We start from the raw sequence: 22494 nt of genomic DNA, 5'->3' as shown, positions 1-22494 counted from the left end.
AAAGATAAAGATTAATCACGATCCCAGAAGCATTACTTCACCCAAAATTCCTACCACATAGATCTCCCAAAACTATCAACTGGAATACTGCTTGTTTGGATGGTTATTCAAACTGAGTTTCACCTATTATAAATAATTTAGTGGCAGCTAAAGGGACCAACATCCACAAAGTAGTACAACCCTGAAAGTCAATGTTATACAAGCATGACACTGATACGCTGAATTATTCACTGCGTACATTTTCACGGCAGTCAGCTTGGGAGGCCACCAACATGTCCTCTGCTTTTAAGAGCCTGGCTACTAAACAAAAGGTCAACAGTTCAAATCCACCAGCTGCTCCTTGGAAGCCCTATGGGGCAGTTCTACTCTGTCCTATAGGGTCACTGAATCAGAATCGACTCAACAGCAATGGGCTTTTTCATCCTCTAGCAACAGCCTTCAAGTGAAGCAGTGGTTTCCTTTGGACATTTCGGAGCAAATCATCTCTCTGATAAGATGTTTAGTTTTAGCCCGACAGCCACTTGTCATTCAGAATCCTATCTTCTGAATGAAATACTCAGACAAACTGGTAAAAACAAAAGGAATGAGAGAAAAGGAAATAAGCAGGCATGACACTAAACCCGTGTTTCTCAAACAGAGACGTATATGCCCCTTGGCCCTCTCAAGCATGTATCAGAGAAAACAAGGCCACGAGATAAATATGGCCATCTTCCTGGAGCATCAATTTTACTATAGGATTTTTAGAGGGGTTAAAAAAAAAAAATCATTGAGAAATTTTTAAATGATTAAAATTTTTCAAAGCATTTTGAATTTTTTTTTTTTTTAATTTCAAAGGATTTTCATGTGTAAAGCAGACTGATTCAAAGTACATTCCAACTGCTTTGGGGGAAAATGTTGACAAGGACTACATAAGCAAATAAAACTTTTTTATATCTTTTATAAATTTGCTATAAAGGCAATTCTACAACAATGGTTCCAAAAACATATTCATTGAGCTCCACAACATGTCTGAAATACTGTCTAGACCACCAAGGCAATTATTTGTAAAGTGACAACATTCTTTTGTTTCATTTATTTGGGGAAAGTCACTATTCCTCTAGAGTCTTATTTCATAGGTGGAAGACTTAACAACCTACTAATAATTTAATGATAATTCATTTAAAACTAGAGTAACAAGTTCCCAGGGAATCCCATTATATTAATATTGGTGTTCCTAGACAAACAATATTACCTTGGGAAATTATACTTCTCTTTCCAACCTTGAAATCTAAGCTCCGCCACCTTTTAAGCAGTAGAAATCTTGGTGTTACCACACACCTAGAACACCTTTACAGAACTAGTCAATACCACAGCCCAGGCTGTGCGATTCATCTAAAATGGTGCCTTTTTCCTCATCGACCCACCAAGACAAGGAGAGTAAAGAGCAATCCAAAGCACAATGCCTAGTGAATAAAAGGAGCCTAAAACAACCCAAATGGCACCTCACCCATGACCAGAAGCTTCCCTAAAAATATAAGTTGGATCCCATGGCAAACACCCAAGTCTCTCTCCTGCTTACAGTGGTATCTTCCACTTTTCTGAAATAGGCTTGTCATAAGTCTTTCACGTATCTTTTAACCATGTTGTAGTTTCCACGGCGAAGTCGTCCTAGGTTAATGAGTCGGCCTGGTTCTTTCTTTAGAATACACATCCAACTGAATGGATTCCATTTTACCGTTAAGTATTGTGACATGGAGTAACAGACAATCAGTCAAACCATCGAGTGGCATATGGAATGAAACCAGCATAGAGTTGGACTTCCAAGGTTAAACAAACCACTTCTCTTAAAATAAATCTTTAGTCTAAAACAATGTGTACAGTGATAAGAACACAGAGGTTCTGGTGCCATATTCACACATTTACATATAATAACTAACCCCCTCAACCCCCATACTTCAATTCCACTTTTCTGGTTTAAGGAATAATGACATGATTCAAGTGTTTTTGCCTATTTTTATTCTAGATTAACCCTTCAAAATATACCTTGAATTATCAAACATTCGAATATCTTTTTCAAAATAAAGATACAAATTCTAATCACTCCAGGAGCTTAAAAAAAGATATATCTAGGTGAACTAAAAATTTCAGTGAAAACCAAAATTAGGATTCTGATCCTACTGCACAACTACTATTTTTCTAACTGATTTCAATTGAGGGCTAAATAATTATAAATGAAGTGCCAAAAGGCTTTGCTAAACGTTTCACAACCTAAAAGCCTGAAAAGGGTTTTACGGCTTGAAAATAATTTTAGTACATACCAAGAATCCTGCTTAAAGCCTTGTGTTAACAAAAATACCTAAACTCTGGCTCTTTTACAGTGAGAGAAAATTCACTTTACATTTTTATATCCATGGAGACCATGACTGAATTCATTCACTCTGTAAGCCTCTCAGAGCCCAAACAACACTGCAGAAGGTACCACAGGGCACACTCATACAAAGTGAATAACCCATTCTCTTCAAAAACACACTAACTGCAATAACCTAATTTTAAAAACCACAACCTCTAATACAGCTAAAACTAGTACTATGGTTCCAACGGCAAATATGGTTTGGGGGCTTGGATATGAAGAGAACATGAGAAGCACAACAAGCAATCAATTTGAAAGATTTAAATTTAAAAATATGACCTTCTACTTCAGTTAAGCCATCCTTTACCTAAGTTATTTACCTAAGGTCCTTTACCTAAGGTATCAGGTTTGGGTGCTGGAGAATCAAAGGTGAATGAGACTCAGACAGGAACTTGGGTTTGCTGAGAAAGGCAATTTCAGAGCAGGGGAGTAAGTGCAGTGCACTAGGTAAGTGCCAGGATGCCAGGTGAATCTGAACTAAGAGAGTCAGCCAGGTGAAGGGAGAGTCAGGAAAGGGAAGTATTGAGGCAAAAAGACGAGCCTGTCTGAATGTGGGGAGGTGAGAAACAGACGGGTGGAAGGCTGAAGAGGTAAACACGGCCTAGATCACCAAAAGGACGTTTATGCTTTATCCTGGAGGTAACGTGGTCCACAAAAAGCTGTTTTTAAGGGCATATTTTGCTGCTGCTACTAATCAAAGAAAACTATTAAAAAAATTTTAAATGTATGTTTTAGATGCATCACCCTGGCAAAAATGTGAACAGGCTGAGGTAACTATAAAATGGCAGCAGGGAGACCATTTGAAGAAGATCCAGACATAACAGGCAATCCACTGGGAGTGTGAGAGTATGAAGACTCAAGAGTGGATCCCATTTCTGTGTTAGACAAATGAAGGCATGGTACTGCCACTCAGCAGGAGGGAGAGCTGCTGGGGGAGGGAAGAAAGGGGCAGGGGTGAGCCAAGGAGCTCAGTTCAGGATGTGCTAATTTTGCAACACCTGAAGGCTAGTCAAAGGAAGACCTGTGGAAGCAACTGAACAGTGTGGGACCAGGCAAGACCCCCGGTCAGAAGGTAGAACCCACATTAAACTTCCTCATATATATCAAAACCCAACAGAATAGGAAGTTTACCTAGGAATGGGAAGAGAGGAGGGTGAGAGATGGAACCCTGGGGAATGTACACTCAGGTTCAAAAGTGCTACGACCACATCAACAGATAAAGATGGGGTTTTGTCAACAACACTGCATTCAATTTCTGAAGGAGAACAAAAAGTGAAAAGTAGTTCCATTCCCTGTGGGGGCCCCAACATCCCCTTCACGGCCAAAAGGAAGTTTCCCTGAAGATTAAGTCATTTATTGTCTGTAATTATATCTTTCAGTATGTTCCTGAAAGGCTAATGAGATTTTCTTCACGTTCTGACTCTTAGGGTCTGCCCTTAACTGACAAACTGTTTCAGGAGAACACATTTTGCTGCTGTTACTAACCAGATAAAAGAAAATTTATTTTAAAAAATCCTTTCACAGACACTGTCGGTAGCCAGCCAGTATTTATGATTTTTTTTAACCATGTTAAAACGCTGAAATAATACACCATTCATACTCTGCCAATACTTAAATTTCTCATAATCTAACAAACATACAAAAAAAAAAAAAAAAAAGGCTTATCAGAGATGCACGCACAGAGAGAAAGCCACACCAGCTTCCAGAGTGTCTCCAATTCTACTAAGAGCTTAAGTCAGCTCTCATTTGCTTTCATCATAGAATACTGCTGATATTTGAGAACACCCAGGAGAAAAATGGGGAGGGAGAGGAAAGAGGGAAAAAGGTTTTCGAATATTGCTTTTCTGGCTTTCAACCAAATACAATTACATAGCATTTGCAGAAGATGAAGTCTAGATAATATAAACAAAAACTTCAACGAGGCCTTTTACCCTGAAAGCTTTCCCAAGCTGTGCTTTGAGATAAAGGGCAAGCTGCTCTAGAACCCTACACCCCAGAATTAACTGCAGCCAGGTTCTGGCCCCAACCTGGGCAGTCTTGGGGCTGAAACACAAGAGCCCTCTTCACTATCTAGATTTCTCTCCAGTGACAGATGTCAGTGCCACCTTTCTTGGAACATACTGAGATTCTGTTTTTATGGTCAAGTTTCCTTCTTGAGTCCCAAGTTAGTAGCTGCTCCTCCTCATGGTCCTTTCAGAGAAAACGCATTCGTTTTCAACATTTAAGTGTTGGTTCTGTTGACTTCAAGTACGCCTTACCATCATTAAGAGCTGGCACTGTGAAATAGTCATGAAAATTTAAATCGCAAAAAGGTCTGGAAAATGTATAAAGAGTAATGACTTCATAAATAAGATTAAGAATAAACGACATTAAAATAGCACAGCAAACCTTGTATTGGATTATAACCCAAAGTGTAAAATAAATATTCATGAGTCCATATGATAGAAACCCTCAATTTGGGTTTGTCTGATGTTTTTCTCATGGTTAGATTAGGGTTATGGGTTTTTGGATCTTGGGAGAATTGAAAAATAAAATTAAAAAAAAAAAATCCTCAATCGTGCAGTGGAACACAGGAATAGTCAGTACTTAAACCAAAAAATCATTGCTTTCGAGTCGATTCCGACTCATACCAGCCCTATAGGACAGAGCTGAACTGCCCCCATAGGGTTTCCACGGAGGAGCTGGTGGATTTGAACTGCCAACCTTTCGGTTGCCAACTGTAGTCCTTAACCACCACACCACCAGGGCCCCAGTCAGTACTTAGGTGAGTGATTTACAATCGTAGAGCATTACACTTACAGAGATAATTCTTGGAGATAATTCCAGAATCCACATTTTCAGAAAATGGTAACAAAGGTTTTCTAAGAGCAGCATCCCACCCATGTCAGAATCTTGTCTTTATACATAAAAAATAGATCTCAACCAAAATAGGTCAAGAAAAACAGGGAGGCTTGGAAGTTAGGTTAAAAGGAAAGCAACCAGGGATAAAATCAAGCAAAATATTGGAACATCTGATATCAGGAAGACAAAACATCAATCAGGGTTGATCAAACCGTGAACCATGATCCACTAAGGACTTTTTTAATCAATCCAGTTGGCAGCAACCAGCATTTTTTAATGAAATAAAATGGAACTGAAAGTAAGAGCACGTACATCTTGGGTAGTAAGGCAAGTACTACTGTGTGGAACTTCAGTTTTTTTTTTTAAATAATAAATTCATATGCCTACATGTACATATTCGTACATCTATACATATATGCATAAATACATAGTTATAATGTAAAACTGAGTCGCTGCCCAAAAGTTTGAAGTTGCTGCTCTAAATCATTGACTTAATTCCCCTTCACCCCCATATCTTTCTTTCTGATAATCTGGCACTGTGTCAAAAGGCCAGTAAGGATAAAATCAGGTAATACCTCTAAGTCTGACAGAAAACTGAAAGGGAAAAAAAGAAAGAAACCAGTTCTAATTAACAAGGAGAGAAATGCAACTACAAAATGGGAGAATACAAAGGCCCAGGCCACAAGGCTACCTAGAGGGTGAAGACACCCACAGCTAGGGTCTGCACCCAGGCCTGCCTAGTACTGCACTCACAGACCAAACTCTCTCAACTTGCCATTTCCACTTGGACGTGTCATACGAAGTCTGAGAGCCTGAGGACATAACTGGCGTTCTCATTTCCCTCCCACTTCACCTCACACACATCATCATATCCCCAGATACTCAAGCCAAGTTCTAGAAGTCCTCCACGATCCCTCTTTCTCACACCCTCCGCAACAAGTCAACAGGTAGTCCATCTGCTCCACCCCACATCTCAAAGGTTCCCACGCCCCTCCACCCCCACCGCCACAACTGTTGCCCCAGTTACCATCCTTGCCTTTTCTTGCTCCCATACACCCAAAAAGGATTTTGACAAACTCTGAACCCTGGTCCACGTGTTTCAGTTGTCCAACATATAAAATTTATACTGTGAGTTTAAATGCTTAGAAAGAACGTAATTTCTGGCATATAGTAAATGCTGACTGTTTTAATAAAACTCCCAATCACTTTCTAAAATATATTCAATGGAATCTAAATATCATTGCGAGGATATCCACCATTGCCCATTTTAAAAAACACAAGAATATGCTCCTTATTGCTGGATGTTTTACTCTGCTCCTTTTTCTCCTCGAACCCTTATTTTCACCCCCTGTCCCCATGTATCTTTATGTTCAAAGCTTTTTGAAACAAAACTATGGCTGAAAATTAAAATTTCAGAGTTTTTTAGATTTCCTATAACCACAGGGTCTATGTATTAAGTTCTTCTTCTGAACTGAGTCATTACAATTTGTATTTGATCAGGTGAAGAAATTTCACATAAATAACATTTTAGTGAAAATGCACCCTTTCAATGAGATGGATAGAGCTGTCTTCCCCCTTCCTCAATTGGTTCATCTATCTGTGAGTAAACATTTCTTACTGCTAGAATGAGACAGAGTTAGTTAGCATCAGTTTACACCTAGTTTTCTTTTCTTTTTTTAATATAAGCACTGAGAAAGCGTGTTCACATCAATATATGTGAATGGAAGAGTTTTGTTATACAGGTCTGTCCGTAAGTTCTCTAAACACTCTTAAGACTTTTATCCAAAAATCACACATTGATCTAGCATTCAAAATAACTTTTAACGATCTATCAGGTGCAGGTGCCAGTCTGATTAAGTCCTCCTTCAATTTTTGTTGAAAGAAAAGATTTGAAAGCCACCAGAGTTACAAAGGAATTTGTCATCCGATCAGAGTTAATCACTTTCTCCTAATGCCAATATTTCAAATTGCCCCTTTGTCCACCCACGATGAAGGAGGCAGTAGGGCTGGGATGGGCGAGAAGCATGCCTTTCTTCTGTGAAGTAGAGACGTGAGCTTGTAAAAGGAGAAGTAGGAAATGTGAACTTGTGACCACAGATACATCGACGTCAGGAAAGAGTTATAAGGTCAGTGGGGATCTGCAGCTAATTCCCTGAAATTTACCCCATGGACCTACAAGTGACCACATATCCTATTTTGACGGCAATTGGCCAAAACGTCCCTATGACCAAGGTATATATAATCTACATTTTTTGATTTGCTAGTCCCCTGCTTAAAATCCTTTACCAATGCACACCAACACTTAAAAAAGAAAAGCTAACTCCTTACCAGTGCCTTTAAGGCCCTACCTCATCTCACCATCCTATAAACCACACTGGCCACCCCCAAGTTCCTGGATTGCTGCCAGCGCTTCCTGCCTCGGGGCCTTTGCACCTGCTATTTCCTCTGCCCAGCACACTCTTCCTCTGCTTGCTGTATGGTTGCTCCTACACATCCTCCAGACTTCAGCTTGAACATCACCGCCTAAGAGGGGCCTCACCTGACCACCCCGTCTACCTCCTTATTCTCTACCACAGGAGTCTAATTCTTGGCAATTCGTATCATAAGCGTAACTGTGTTGTTTACGCTAACGACTGACTCCCTCACTACACACGGCACTGGTCTTGCACAGTGTTTTATGTCCAGCACCCAACACGGTGCCTGATGCTCAACAGATGTTCAAGAACAAAAAGCAGGGCAGGGGGAAAAGTCAGGTTGTGTGTATATGTCGGGGGGTGGGGGGTGTTTCTAACAGCTTTCTATATAACCTCATATTAAAATAAAAAAAAATTAATTATTAGAGAATAAATACCACAAATGTCAAAGAAAAGGGTATAATGCAGATAATATTAAATACACAAAAACGCATATATGGACAGACATATACCAAGACTTCAGATGGTATCCAAAGTGGACAAGGAAGTTCAATACACAGGCATTCATACCCATTTTTTTCCTTACCTCTGTTCTTGAGCCCGCTCCTCCATATCCTCTTCAGAATCACCCTATTGAGAAAGCACACACTTTAACAGCTGTTTCAGAGAACAGAGAATGAACAAAAGAAATAGTTCTTGAAATCTCACCCAAGGGTGATAAACTTGTAATAAACATCTACAACGGTGCCTGGCACAGAGCAGGCATTTAATAAGTACCAAGAACATCACTGCTAAGTGATTCCTCTGATATTCACTGTAAGTAAATATTCTGTCTGTTTAAAAGCGCAAGCCAAACATAATCTCAAAATTAGTCTAACATCACTTTTTTTCAAGAGCCTTAAGTTTAATAAGAATCAAAATTTCCAAATATAGGAAATGAATTCTGTTAAGCTCAGAATCCCCTAACGGAATACCTGTTATGTTTTGACATCAACAGAAAAAAAGGTAGATAGTTTTATCAACGGTATAAATATCCACTCTGTCCTATAGGGTTGCTATGAGTCGGAATTGACTTGACGGCACTGGGTTTGGTTTTGGTTTTTGGTATAAACATCATACTCAAAAACTCTTCCAAAAATCTTCTCCCAGACTTAACATGCGGAAATCTGATCACATGTAAGGTACTGTGAGGGTAAAAAGAAAAGGTGCTCAAAACAGAAGCCTAAGAGCAGATCGATTAAATACAGCATTTGTGACTTGCCTGACAGACACTCTCAAGTCAGGTGACATACTATTCTTTCCTGAGGCTCACCACCACTGGCTGCAGGGATACTAATTCTTCCTGTTTCTTCAGTGCCTCCCAAACTCAGTATTACTGCCTGGCTGCCCCTCCCACCTGTCACTGCCACTGTTCTGGGCGCAGCAGCCCTGGCTCTCTTCAGGCTTCTCTACACTAATTCCCTCAGAAAGTTAACCTGTGGTTGTAACCATGAAGCCCAAACCCCCATCTCCAGCCCCAGCCTCTCACTCCACCACGCTTGTGCACACTCGATATACCCACACTTCCAGAAGAGCCAAGACTCATCTTCAGCAAACACCAAGCCCAGTGACTAGCACACAGTAAGTGCTTCAAACACTTGTAGAATGAATTGTCTTACCACTCCAACCCTATCTCCAAACACCTCCAGGATACATGCATTGTGCCTCCCCTTCACCTTCGGCTCCCCAGAAACAATGCCGACCAACACCACACTTATCAACCAACCTCAGGGGTCCCGCCCAACTGGCTTCTGTTTTAACATGTCAAGGACACTCTCCTTGACCCCTGGGCAAACCTTATGGTCACCCTATATTGCTCTCCTCCCTTCACCTCCAACCATAAGGCCCTACCTGCTAATCTAAAATGAAGCTCATCCCTGTCCTTTCTTCTCCATCCCTCCTGCCAGCAAATTAGCCCACACCATTAGTATCCCAGGCCTCACTTACCAGGACAGACTTTTAGGGCTTTCACTCTGGTTGAAGACCCCCCTGCCTTCAACCACCCTGAACATCACTTCAAGAGCAATCTTCCTCAACATTAATCATTATTTACCTCAAACGCGGTATGGACCCAGTATTCAAAGTCACTGTGTTAATCCCTGCTCAAGAGCCTACAATGGCAAGGAAAATACTAGCCCAAGAGCCAAAGGGGCCACATAAACCAGAGACTCCATCAGCCTGAGACCAGAAGAACTAGATGGTGCCCAGCTACCACCAATGACTACCATGACAGGGAACGCAACAAACAGTCCCTGACGGAGCAGGAGAAAAGTGCATGCAGAACTCAAATCCATGTAAAAAGACCAGACTTAATGGTCTGAGATTAGAGGAACCCCAGAAGACATGGCTGCCAGACTCTCTGTTAGCCCAAAACTGAGACCATTCCTGAAGCCAACTCTTCAAAGATTAGACTGGACTATAAAACATTAAATAATACTCATGAGGAGTGTGCTTCTTAGCTCAAGTAGATACACGAGACTAAATGGGTGGGTCCTGTCCAGAGGAGGGATGGGAGGGCAGAAAGGGATAAGAGCTGGTTGAACATGGAAAACCCAGGATGGAAAGGGACAGTGTACTGTCACATTGTGGGGATTGCAACTATGGTGACATAACGTGTGTATAAATTTTTGTGTGAGAAACTAACTTAAGTTATAAACTTTTACCTAAAAAACCCAGTGCCATCAAGTCGATTCCGACTCATAGCGACCCTAAAGCACAATTAAAAAAAAAAAAAGAACTTACAATGGCTCCCTAACCACTATTCAGATATACTCTAATCTCCTTAACCAAGCACTGGACACAGTCCAACATCAGCCTAGACATACTCATCCCCAACCTCTACAACCACACTTCAGCAGGTGCTCTCAGCATCATTTAAAATATCCGCACAAAAACACTGCATTGTATGCCACGTGAGGCTCTGGGCTGGACCCCGTCACATGTTTGCTAATTCAATCTTTAAGCTCCCCCGTCATCCCCTAAGCCTTAACTGGCCCATCCAATACACACAGTTCATCTTTCAATTTCTACGCACTTGACTGTTATCTCGGGGTATTACCAGCCTTATCACACCAGTAACACCAAGATCTCAAAGGGCAGAGACCAAATCCTGTAATTCCTCCACCTTCCATCCCCTCCTGGCAGTGCCTCAGAACTGGCTGTTCTAACTCTGGTCTTTCCAAGGACTGGCTCAAGCATCACTTTCTCAAAGACTCCTACTTTGACCACCCAATTTAAAACTGCAACTCCCACCACCGTCACACCCTGAAATTCTCCTCCACTCTGCCAACATACCATGTATCACTTTCTAACAGGTTAGACAATTTATTATATTCCTTGTTTATTATCTACATGCCTCCATTAAATTGCACACTCCACGAGGGTAGGGATTTTTCTGCTTTTTCACTATGATATCCCCAAAACAGTGCTTGGCCCATTAAAAAACCAGTTGCCACAAGTCAATTCTGGCCCACAGAGACCCTATAGGACAGAACAGAACTGCCCCACAGGGCTTCCAAGGAGCGGCTGGTGGATTTGAACTGCTGATCTTTTGGCTGCCGGGTGAGTGCTTAACCACTGCACCAACCAGGGCTCCGCGCAGCCCATAATAGATGCTCCATAAATACCCGCAGAGCTAAGTACAGTCTAGCTATTTCTTAAATACAAGAGGATATGACTATATTTGGTAACTTTGTTAAGCAAATTTTCTAAATCAAAATAACATAAAATTATTTCCCTCTGATGTGAGAACTTTATTACCACAAAACTTCTCCCCGGTCATACTATGCTAAAACTCCGACAATAACACAGTGGGTGAAAGCATGTTAACCAAGCACCAAGCTCTGGAGCTTAATACTTCCTGGGTTCAAATCCCACCACTGCCACTTCATAAACTGAGCAAGTTATTTAACTTCTCTGTGCCTTAATCTCCTCATCTCTGAAATCTGGTCATAATACCTCATAGTTTTTAGAGTTGTTATCATGAGTTAACACTCATAACACACTCAAACAATGCGGGCAGTGCTCAACACACTTTTTTTTTTTTTTAACGCTGATGGTAAAAGGAGATTACACCAAAAATAAATCTCTAGGACAAAAAGGTTTCCAAATACTACTCAATGATTCATTGGCTGGAGCAAGATTCCATTACATAACACGGTACCTGAGAAAATAAAAGGAACTCAGATGCTCAGTGTACCATTTCCTGTTTCACTTTCTACCAATTTCCGTTATCTACGCTCACAGGGTGTAAGGGGGAAAGACGTAAGGTTTTTTAAAGGCAGAGACTACCTTACCCATCACTGTATCCCAAGGCCTACCTGGGCCAGGCCCATGGTAGGTATTTGCTAAAAGAACAAACGAGCCAGTAGAGCACCAAGCCTACCATTCCCAGACCAGAGTCAACACTATCTACAACAGGTGGCAGCTGCTTGCACTATACAGCACCAGTGTCTGTGTCCAAACCTGCCAACTGGGGGACATCAGGAGTCAGTTTTTTTCAGCAAAGTGTGAATGGACTAAAACGACAAATTCTTGGTTGCTCTTCTTACTGCTGAATTGACTGGAGCTACAATTTTTTTTTTTTTTTCTTACAAAGGTCAGACTGCAGAAGGCCCTGGAGGCCACAGCAGATCAAGTGGACATCACTCTGGATAACAGGGAATTGTGGAAGGTTTTGACCTTGAAGGTGAGGGAAAAAGGCACAAGCAGCAGTACCTTGCACACACACATGAAGCTAATAAAACACTTGTCTGGTTTCTAACCATCACTACTTTGAATTCAGTGTCTCGTTTGTAGCTGTAGTCAAAGAAGAGGAAAAATTCTGTAAATCTAAGAATAAAAGCCACTGACAGGTTTTTGTTTTTTTTTTTTTTTCCTTCCTATCATCACATTAGAGTGCCTAGGTAGTACAAACAATCAGCACTCAGCTGCTAACTGAAAGGCCGGGGGTTTGAATCCACTCAGAGGTACGCTGGAAGGAAGAACTGGCAATCTGCTTCCAAAAATCACTACTGAAAACCCTATGGAGCACAGTTCTACCCTGAAACACTAAGTTGCCAGGACTCAGAATTGAATCAACAGCAACTTTTTTTTTATCATTATCATCATGCATAAATACAGCTTTTATGTTCTTGCACCAAAATGTTTTACAGCATAATAACAATGTACATCAAAAAGATATGAATAATATACTCCATCGAACAGTATGGAGTTATCTGGACTGGTTCAGTCCCTTCAAAGCAGGAAAGCTGTTCCATGCTCTCCTATGATGAAGTCTAGGGTTCAGCTGAGATATCACCAAAATAAAAGGTAGCACATATTAGGTGATTGCTGAAATCAAGGCACTTAATCCTCGCAAAATCCTCTGAGGTCAGCACTAGTATCACCCTCATCCTGCAGATGAGGAAACAGAGGACAGCAAGGCGAACTAACAGAGCTGAAAGAAATGAAGCTGGGAACCAAATCCACTCAGCCTGGCCAGACGGTCTGGCAGTTTATAACAATTCAATTGTTTTATCTGATTTTACCAATGATGTATCGGAAACTCTGGCGGCACAGTGGTTAAGAGCTACAGCTGCTAACCAAAAGGTCGGTAGTTCAAATTCACCACACGCTCCCTGGAAACCCTATGGGGCAGTTCTACTCTGTCCTATAGAGTCACTATGAGTCAGAATCAAATCCATGGCGATGGGCTTAATGGAATGATGTATTATTTAAGTTCTTGACTGCTTAAAGAAACAGCTGCTGTTAAATCTATTCCAACTCATAAAGACCCCATGTGTGTCAGAGTAGAACTGTGCTCCACAGGGTTTCCAATAATTGATTTTTCAGAAGTAGGTTACCAGGCCTTTCTTCTGAGGTGCCTCTCAGTTAGCAGCCAGGTGTGTTAACTGCACCACCCAGGGACACCCTTGATCGCTTAAGAGACCCACTTAAAAAAAAAAAAAAAAAGACAATTCAATAGAAAACATTTCCAAAATAAACAATTTGTATAAATAGTATTGGCAAACATGTCAGTATTCTTTTCTGTTTGTTTAGCACCCTATCTTCTGATGCTGCTATTTCACCTATCGTTGGTAAACCTGAAGTTCTTAGTCCATCTGTGAAGTCCTCCCTAAAGAAAGGAACATAACCTACTGCTTAATTAAACACAAAATCCTCAAATTCAAACACCTATAAATATTCTCTTTTCAACAGGCCCTATATGACACACACGAGGGAACTCTTTCTGAGAAAAAACTGAAAAGCATTTCTTAAAAATGACTTTCCTCAGAACCCTCTGCTGCTTATGCTATATATACATATATATTCTCTCACTTCCACCCAAATATATGCAGGTTAAACAGTCTCAAAAAGGTACACATACAGATAGAAATTATGTGTTTAGAAAATTGTTCTGAATGCCAGTTTCACTTTCATTATAGTTTTGATTAAAGTATTTTAGCTATAAACGCCTCTATAGTGAGTATCCCCAGAAAGACACCTTCTAAATCCTAACATTTTTTTTTTACCAAACTCCATTATACATATATAAACAAAACAAAACCAGAAACTAAGAATTTTATAAAATAAGTTTTGGGCCTATAAATAAAATAATAAAATCGTATCACAGGCCTTGACATTTCCATCTCTAAGCACAGTGACTAAATCTTCAACTGCTGTAACTAATGAGAGTCTATAATGTACTTTCCTTTTAGTCTGGGTTGGTTTCCAACACAAACCAGTAAGATGAGGAGGCTACAACTGAGTAAAAATGCAAATACATAAAGATATATACCAGTGATTCTCAACAGAGGCAGTTTTCTCCCCAGGGACCTTTGGCAATGTCTGGAGACATTTTTGGTTGTCCCATGTGGGGTTGGGGGGGAAATAAGTGGCACTGGTGTCTGGCGGGTAGAGACCATGGACGCTGCAAATCACAGGACAGCTCCCACAACAGAATTACCTGGTCTAAAATGTCACTAGTATCTCTCTTAACAACCCTGAGACACAAATACACAACTTTTAAGTAAACACATCAAATTTTTAAGGGTGGTTCTCTCAGTAGGATTATAAATTATTCTGTCTTCTTCTTTGTATCTTTCTGCATTTTCCAAACCTTCTACAACACATATGTATTATTTACAATCAGGAAAAAAATCCATTTGGGAATAAACTTTTGAGAGAGGGGCAGGTTTTTCCTCCCCTTTTTGATGAGGCCTTTTTCTCACACGACTGGTCTTATTCAGCCTGCTGGCCCTCAGGGAAGGGCCAGGGAAATTTTCCTCTAAAATGACCTCTCCACCTTGAAGCTGTTATTCATTAGCCCTGGTTAAAATGAATATTCCAAATATCTCAAAACCAGCAGCACTCTAAATGCTTCACAGAGGAGGGAGACGACTGAAATGTAAAACTGTCCAGCCTGTCTGTAAAGTTACAGCTAGACAGCCTGCTTCTCTAAATTGACACGGGAGACAATGCTGAAGGAAGTGCTGCCACCAAAGTGGAGTATGAACGTACTGGAAATCACTGCCCACGAGCTGAATATGTCCTTATTAGTGCACAAAAAACACACTTTGGGTCACTGATGAAAAAACAGTATTACATTCAAACGTGTACATCTGCAAATAATGAGAGTTTCTCAAAAAAGTTAAACCTTAAACATGAAAGCTTTGCAGCACTTTTTTTATCTGCTGTAACAGTAAACACTATATGATGAGCCAGAGTCCCAATAAAACGTTAGTAATTATCTTTCCGCATGCAATCATTATATCATCACACAGAAAGGAAAAAAAACCTGAAATTCAAGTTCTTAAGAGGGTGTATTCTAACACAAATTAAAGGCACTCAGAAAAAATCCAAGATTACAATCCTTTAAAAGTCACATCTTCGTCCCAAAGCTACGTAACGCTAATGGCGAGTACCACTCACTAACATTTATGAGATCAATATTTCTGTTATCCTCAACCTTCCATCCTGCCGTGCCATCCACACAGCACGGGCTTATTAGAGAGGGCTGCGCACACGTCCCTCGACCACGCGCCGGCCAAGTAACCCGCCCTTCCCCTCCGCACCGCAGCCGCTAGCCGCGGCCCTGCTGAGGTGGCCTGGGCTCCCACCCCTGAACTTGGGGCCGGCGTGACTCACGCCTTGTCACATGGCGCAGGAGGAGGCCAGGAAGGCCACCGTTGCCAGGTGTTCGGTCTCGGCCAGACCGTTTATTTGCCTTGCAAAGTGGCCTGAGCGTCGGTGCCACTGGGAGGCCGGCGGCCTCACACCTCTCCTCCCTCGCACACCCACACCCGCCCTGTCACCTGGTCGTCCTCACCTGAGTGGGCAGCAGGAGTTCCCCTTCTTCTGCCTGCCACAGCTCCACCACGTTCGGCAGGGGCTCAATCGCTACACGAACACCAAAAAAAAGACATTGCATTTTTAATGCACGGAAAAGAAATGCTTCCTGTCCCACTCTTGTCCCCCCATTCCACCCGCCTCACCAAAAACAAGTCTCGTTTTCCTTCTAAACACCCAGGCAAGAAAAGGGAGACGGGGATAAAAACACAATGGACTGGGTGTAAGCCGGCGGCCCCTCTGACAGAAAGGCGACAGCGTGTCTTTGCGCTCTGCCTGCGGCCGGGTCGGGGCTGATCGTGCGGGGGAGAGGGTGCAGCCACCCCGGGAGCATTCACGGCTCCGCATCCCGAAGCACCGGGGGCGGACTTGTGTGAGTCTGGCTACCGGGCGGCCAGGCTCGGGGAACAAAGCTGCAGGAAGCCGGGCGGGTTAGCGCGGCGCCCGGGCCGCGGCAGGGAACCAGCGCGCGCCACACAAAGCGGGGGCTGCGCCCAGGGCGCCCGGGGCCCGCGCACAAAGGCTCCGGGGCGCGCGCGGCTAGCGGTCTGCGCGGCGCTCCCCCAGCCCCGCGAGTTCCCAACTCTCCGGGTGTGCTGGGGGCAGAGGAGGTGAAAGGAGATGATGTGCTTAGGAAATGTTATCAACCGAGAATTGCAACAGCTTTCCTTCCTCCTGCTGCCCCTTTCCCTTTCCTCCCCTCGCCCGCTTATAGACTTCAGCAGTTCCCTAAAAGAAAGAGCGGGGGGGGGGGGAGCGGGGTGGAGCGAGAACTCAGCAAAGCGGCGCAAGGCTGACCTTGTCCCTGAGCCCCTCCCGGGCGACAGCAGGGCAGAAGGACCTGGAAGACGCCCAGAAGGAGGTTCACGGCCGCGGCGGTGCGGCAGTAGCAGCCGGGCTGCGGGCGTCGGAGCCCCGCCATGCTGGTGCTCGCGCTCCTCTCGGGTGCTCGCAGCGCTCGCCGCCCTCTCGCTGGCGCCCAGGCTTCCCCGCCCCGGGCCTGCCCCCGTGCCGCCCCGCCCCCGTGCCGCCCCGCCCCGCCCCGCCCCACCCCCGCCGCCGCCGCCGCCGCCGCCGCTGCAGCTCCAGCCTCGGGCGCGCCGCTTGCTCTGCGCGCGTGTGCGCCACAGATAGGGAGGGATGGAACGCGGCGGGGTGCGGGGAGCGTCGACAATGCGAACGCGGCGGCCTCGTGCGCCCCGCCCCGCGCGCCGCGCAGAGCACATGGTCGCCGGCTCCCCCGCATCGCAAGTCGGAGTCTTTCAAACCTGCGGCGTGGAGGCGCTTTTTGCGGCTGGGACAGGGTGGCTTACAGTTGTCGAGAGGCAGTACCAGGCCCCTGTCGCCAAGTGCGTTTTAATGAACTTTCCGGTGGTTTCCGCTTTGTTCGGGCACACGGGCCACTGTAATGTTATTTCCCGCAGAGTGGGGGGCGGCGGCGAGAGTGAGGACTCGCTCAGCGAGAGACCACAGACAGGATATTAATGGAAATAATGCAGTGGTTGTCAGGAAACGCGAGTGCAGCCACATGGCTACTGCAGTTGTGCAGCGAGGATATCCGGTGGCTGCAAAGTCTGTAATTTAGAATAGAAAGAGCTCTCCTAAGACCCGGGAGGCTGACCTCCGCGCCGCGTGGCTGTGGCGCGCTCGGCACCCTCGGTGGAGACGGTCCAAGTTCTGACAGGTGGGGAAGCCTCATTCATCCTAGGGGATCTACAGCTTCAAAGACTCTGCAGATACCCCGCTTCGGAATTGCAAAAACTAGCGTTTTCTGAAACATGGCTGGGGTCGAGAACGTGGTCGGTTGGTTGTTTCTAGTAATAACAGGCTAACGGAAGTAATACTTGGTTATGTCTTTTATAGCTCCTTTAACATCACACCTTTGCCAACAATGCCATGAACAAGGGTATATTAGCAATTGGTTTGTATAACCTGGAAGTATTGGGAATCTTAGTTAAATTTTAGTTAGATAACTGCTTGCAGAGTAGCTTGGATGAAACTCAGAGAATATGAGCAATCTAGTTTTTTTTTTTTAGTATAAAGAGGGGACGTGACCAGGACACACCTGTCTGCTTACATTGATCCTCTGTTTAATTGCTCTGGTGCCTTATAGTCTAGACAATGGAAAGGCAGTGGTCGCATAGCAGGACAGATGCCAGAGAACTAAATGAATTATGGATCGGCTGCTCTTAAGGATGTAATACTAATACAGTACTGTGAAAGCAGTCTCACGCTCTGTTTGGAAATAACTCTAACAAACTTAAATACCCTAATTGTTTGGCCAGAACTTAACATTTAAGAAAGCTAGCATAAATATAAGTCGTTGATGTGAGGAAAAAAAAAAAAAAGTCACTTTGCAGCTTGACCACGTCCAGTATTCTGTTTTTTACCTTTTTTTTTTTTTTTCCTATTTTTCTGTATTCCCTGCCAACATCTTCCTTTCCTTAGCAAGGATCTCCAGCCCCATCCCATGTTCCCCTTTTTTCTCTTCACGTCTCCAAGTTTGTTTTTGCCCAGAGAGCTCCGAAAGTCCCCCACTGTGTTAAAGAGGCCTCGAATGGGAAAAGTACCCACTTAGGCAGTAACTACACCTTTAAAGTTTGTTTTTAAATGAAAGTTCATCTCAGTGGCCTACTTATTTACAGTATGTATTTTCAAGCCGTCTTATGACTACCCTACTTAGAAAGGCAAGCAAGCCAACAAGTTTTATCAGACGGATTTAATAAAAAGTCATGATGCAAAAGTTTTGTTTTTACTGCTAAAGTCTTTCCCACACTAACCAGTATCACAGCATTAATGGAAATGACATAAGAAAAATAGAGGAACATTACTGTGGACCATATATAATGCAGCTCTATTTTGTTCTCCTACTGAAGCTTTTTAAGGCCAACTTGATGTTTCAGATTGTGGTCCTGTGGACATCACAAAGTGGTTAATGCTATTTGACTGCTGTTCCAAAAGCCAGAAGCATGTATCTACAGTGCCATGGGGTTGGAGAGGGATACAGAATTACACAGCTGTCTTCTTAGATAAATCTGACCTACTTAGCCTTCTCGGGAGGTATTTTTCATGCTGACTCATGAGCAACAGGAAAGTTAAGGCCCATTAAGCAGCATCCATGTTTTGGAATAAACTTGTTCTCCAAAGAAGACTTCTGTGCGCCTGTAGATAATAGATAGTGTATCGCAGAATATTAGAACTTGAAAAAAATTAGAAATCATTCATAGCCAAACTGCCTCATTTGCAAATGAAGACACTAAAGCCCTAAGAAGATGAGAAATATCCGACTTAGAGGGCTTCTTTTCATGACAGAGTTATGGCAAAGTATACGTGATATAATGTTAACCAAAAATATTTAATGTAAACATGAATTAAGTCAATACGAAAACAGTATATGCTAAAGCATGAAAGAGGCACTAAGGAGATATCTTACTAGAGTGTATCAATTTTAAGTTAGAGTCATATAAACTAAAATGGTTTGAAAAAACTCACACCTAATAATAGGCTAAATCTATAAAAAAGAAAAAAAAACTATACTTATTTTAAAATATGCAACATGTTGACCATGCTTTTGACTCACTTTACCCTTGTGCTTTTGTTTTAATGAGTCCAGATGAAAACTGAGCAAGCCTCTCAGTGTGAGTTTTATCTCAACACATTCTTCATAACATTGACAAAGCAGGTCAAATCACCTATTTCCAGTCCATACCCACTACACTCTGGTCACAAGAATCTTGCTATTTCCAGTCCATATCCACTACACTCTGGTCACAAGAATCTTGCGAAGATTAAATGAGATAATGTATGTTAAGCATCTAGTGTAGGTGCTCAGTGAATATGTTATCTTGTGTTAACATTGTGGGCATGCCAGACCTTTCATTAAAGTGGTAAATTTGGTACTGAAATTAAATTACTTGAGTTACCCATTCATTATCATTCATTATCATATCATTTACCACTCAGACATGCCAGATTTGGGAGTGATTGATGAAAATGTACATGTAACAGCTTTTTGCTGCCCAATCTAGCCATCCGTCTTAGGCTTTGCCCTAATGAAGACACTAAAGACAAGTGTTTCACCAAGCTACCCCCATCATCATTCCTGGAATCCAAGCATTATCTCTGCCTGGGAGGAGCTGCCTAGAAGGGATAGTTCCTGGACAGGGCAGAGACCTAGGGATTACTTGACAATATATTCTCAAGATGCAAACTGCCCCCTTTGCCTAAGGGGGAATCTTCTTAATCAAACTTTATTCTATCTCATCTCAGGAAGACTGATTAGGTGAATTGGATAAGGATTCTCTGCTTTCTCAAACTGTTGTGTTGAGTAATTGTCTTTTTTTATAACGGAAACATCAAGCAGTTTGGGGGGAACAGCAGTATTCGAAGTTAAAAATACTCATTTTTTTCTATGCTTTTATCAAAGCTCATATAACTTCACAATAAAAAGAGTACATTTTATTGTATGTAATTAAAAAATGTTTTAAGCATAAAAAAAATTTAAGGGAAGCTAGAATGTGGTTTATATAGGATGTCTTGCGTATGGTTGTGCTTTAAGTGTGATTAAATGAATGGAAAAGAAATACCTTCCCAGACTCCCTTGCAACTTGGCATGGCCATTTGGCCAGGTTCTGGTCAGTGAGATATAAGCAGACTTCTACGGGCTTAGCATCAAGGAAAGCTATTGTTTTCCTGATGAAAGGAATAGACTCAGCACATCCCTTTTCCTCTGTGTCCTTCTTCTGGCAAGTGATGCCTAGGGGTTCGGCAGCCATCAGGTGAACTGAGGAAGAAAGCTACATGCTGAGGATGGTGGATCAGATAGGTAGAAAAAGTCTGGATCTGTGGTGGAATTATTGAATTGCTGGACTGTCTATCTTCTGGCATCTTGTTTTATAAGCAAAATTAGCCCCTTACTGTAGTCAGATTTTCTCTTATTTGCAACCAAAAGCAATCCGAAATGAGAAAATGTAAGACAAGCAACAAAAACAAAAATGAAACAAAACAGTAATCATTAGCAATAACCAGTCTCTGAGATATTAACAGAATGCTCATATAACAAGGGAAAAAAATAACAAACTAGTACTTGACTTAATTTCCAAATGTAGATCAAAGCAACTAGCATGCATCATTGTATATCAAATTAAGCAACAAAAGCAAGCAAAAAGCATATCAAATTAGCAAAGTATTAAAAGTAACAAAACCAAATAATGACTAGATGGCTGCAGAGAAACAGGGCTTATCACTTAGTAAATTAGTTTTTTCTCCAAAGGACACTCTATCACCAGAACCGCCACCTTAAGCCTGTTGGTATGCCACATCTGACAGACAGTGCTGGATATAAAGTAGAGCTCTGGGTACCATCTATGATATTTCCCCCTCCTCCTCAGTCTGCCTTGTAGCCTCTTCCTCCTATGCCCAACCTCTAAGAGTACCCAGGGCTTGGTCCCAGACACTGTTTATACTTTATCTCTCTAGATGAACTCATCCAAACATATATCTTTAAATACTGTCTATAAACCCATGAGTTCCACCTTATATTTTTATCCCTGACCTGAAGTTCCATATTCATACATCCGACTGCCTACTTACCATCTCCATTGTCTAATAATCATCTCATCCCCAAACATGCCCAAAATGCTTGATTCCACCTATTTAATCTGTTATTGCCCAAGCCTTTCCAACGTCAAGTCCGTGGCACCACCATCTACCCAGTTGCTCAAGCCAAAAGCCAAGGAGTCATATTTGAGTCCTCTTTCCTTCACACCACTTAAGTCTGCCAATAAGTCCTGTGACACCTCCACAATATTTCCCGTACCTCTTCTTTCTTTCTCTGCCACTACCCTGGTCTAAGCGCCTCATCCCTCCCGTAGACTCCCTCTATTGTCTCCTATTGCCTCTCTGCTGCTTCTCTTGCCCCTGTACAGACAAGTTGTACAACAGCCAAAATGATCTTTTTAAAATAGAATTTAGGTTACATATAAACCCCTCCAGCCTATACAACTAGAATAAATCCAAACTCCTTTCTTTGTCCTGCAAGGAACTGTGAAACCTGGCCTCTACCTACTTTTCTGACCTCATTTTCTAGCAGTGTTCCCCTTGATAACTATTCTTCAGCCAAATGGCCTTTGTGTTCCTTAAGCCCACCAGGCTGGACCCCATCTTGGGGCCTTTGCACTTCTTTTTTCTACCTAGAAAGCTCTCCTTTCTGACTGTCAGCCTCCATCTCCTCCCCATCGTTTTATGTGGGGCTGCCATATATGATTGTGCGTGGAGCGCCCAAGAAGTAGGGGCTGAAATCCAGCTCTTTTGACTTGCCAAGAGTCTGCCTGGATAGAAGCTGCTTGGAGCAAGAGAAATCTTCTCCTAATTCTACATAGGGCACTGACAAGTGGCCAAGCCATGTGCCCGGGATGCTGTGTCTGCCCGAGGGGAAGGGGCGTTCCTTTTTTTAGTTAAAATATTATTATGTCTAAGGAGAAG

The 22494-nt window shown here is 42.6% G+C and overlaps 1 protein-coding gene across 7 annotated transcripts in view; it reads right to left on the bottom strand.

Moving 5' to 3' along the window:
* The window catches only part of TMEM131L (transmembrane 131 like), a 190461-nt gene extending 173488 nt beyond the window's left edge, over positions 1-16973 (bottom strand). For 4 of the 7 annotated variants that reach the window (XM_064267591.1, XM_064267588.1, XM_064267590.1 and 1 more), the window contains exons 1-3: positions 16158-16457; positions 15992-16062; positions 8231-8274 (exon numbers count right to left, since the gene is read on the bottom strand). In XM_064267591.1, the coding sequence (XP_064123661.1) occupies positions 8231-8274; positions 15992-16062; positions 16158-16359 (317 nt within the window). In that variant the 5' untranslated portion in view covers positions 16360-16457. Of the gene's footprint in view, positions 1-8230; positions 8275-15991; positions 16063-16157; positions 16458-16809 lie in introns of those variants that run through there. The other 3 variants (XM_064267587.1, XM_064267593.1, XM_010597187.3) reach the window with 2 other exon arrangements.
* Positions 16974-22494: the final 5521 nt, after the last annotated feature.

Source organism: Loxodonta africana, chromosome 13, assembly GCF_030014295.1.
Source record: "Loxodonta africana isolate mLoxAfr1 chromosome 13, mLoxAfr1.hap2, whole genome shotgun sequence".
Taxonomy (NCBI): Eukaryota; Metazoa; Chordata; class Mammalia; order Proboscidea; family Elephantidae; genus Loxodonta; species Loxodonta africana.
Note: the sequence above shows the minus strand (reverse complement) of the source record. Positions and strands in the feature narration are given on the sequence as shown.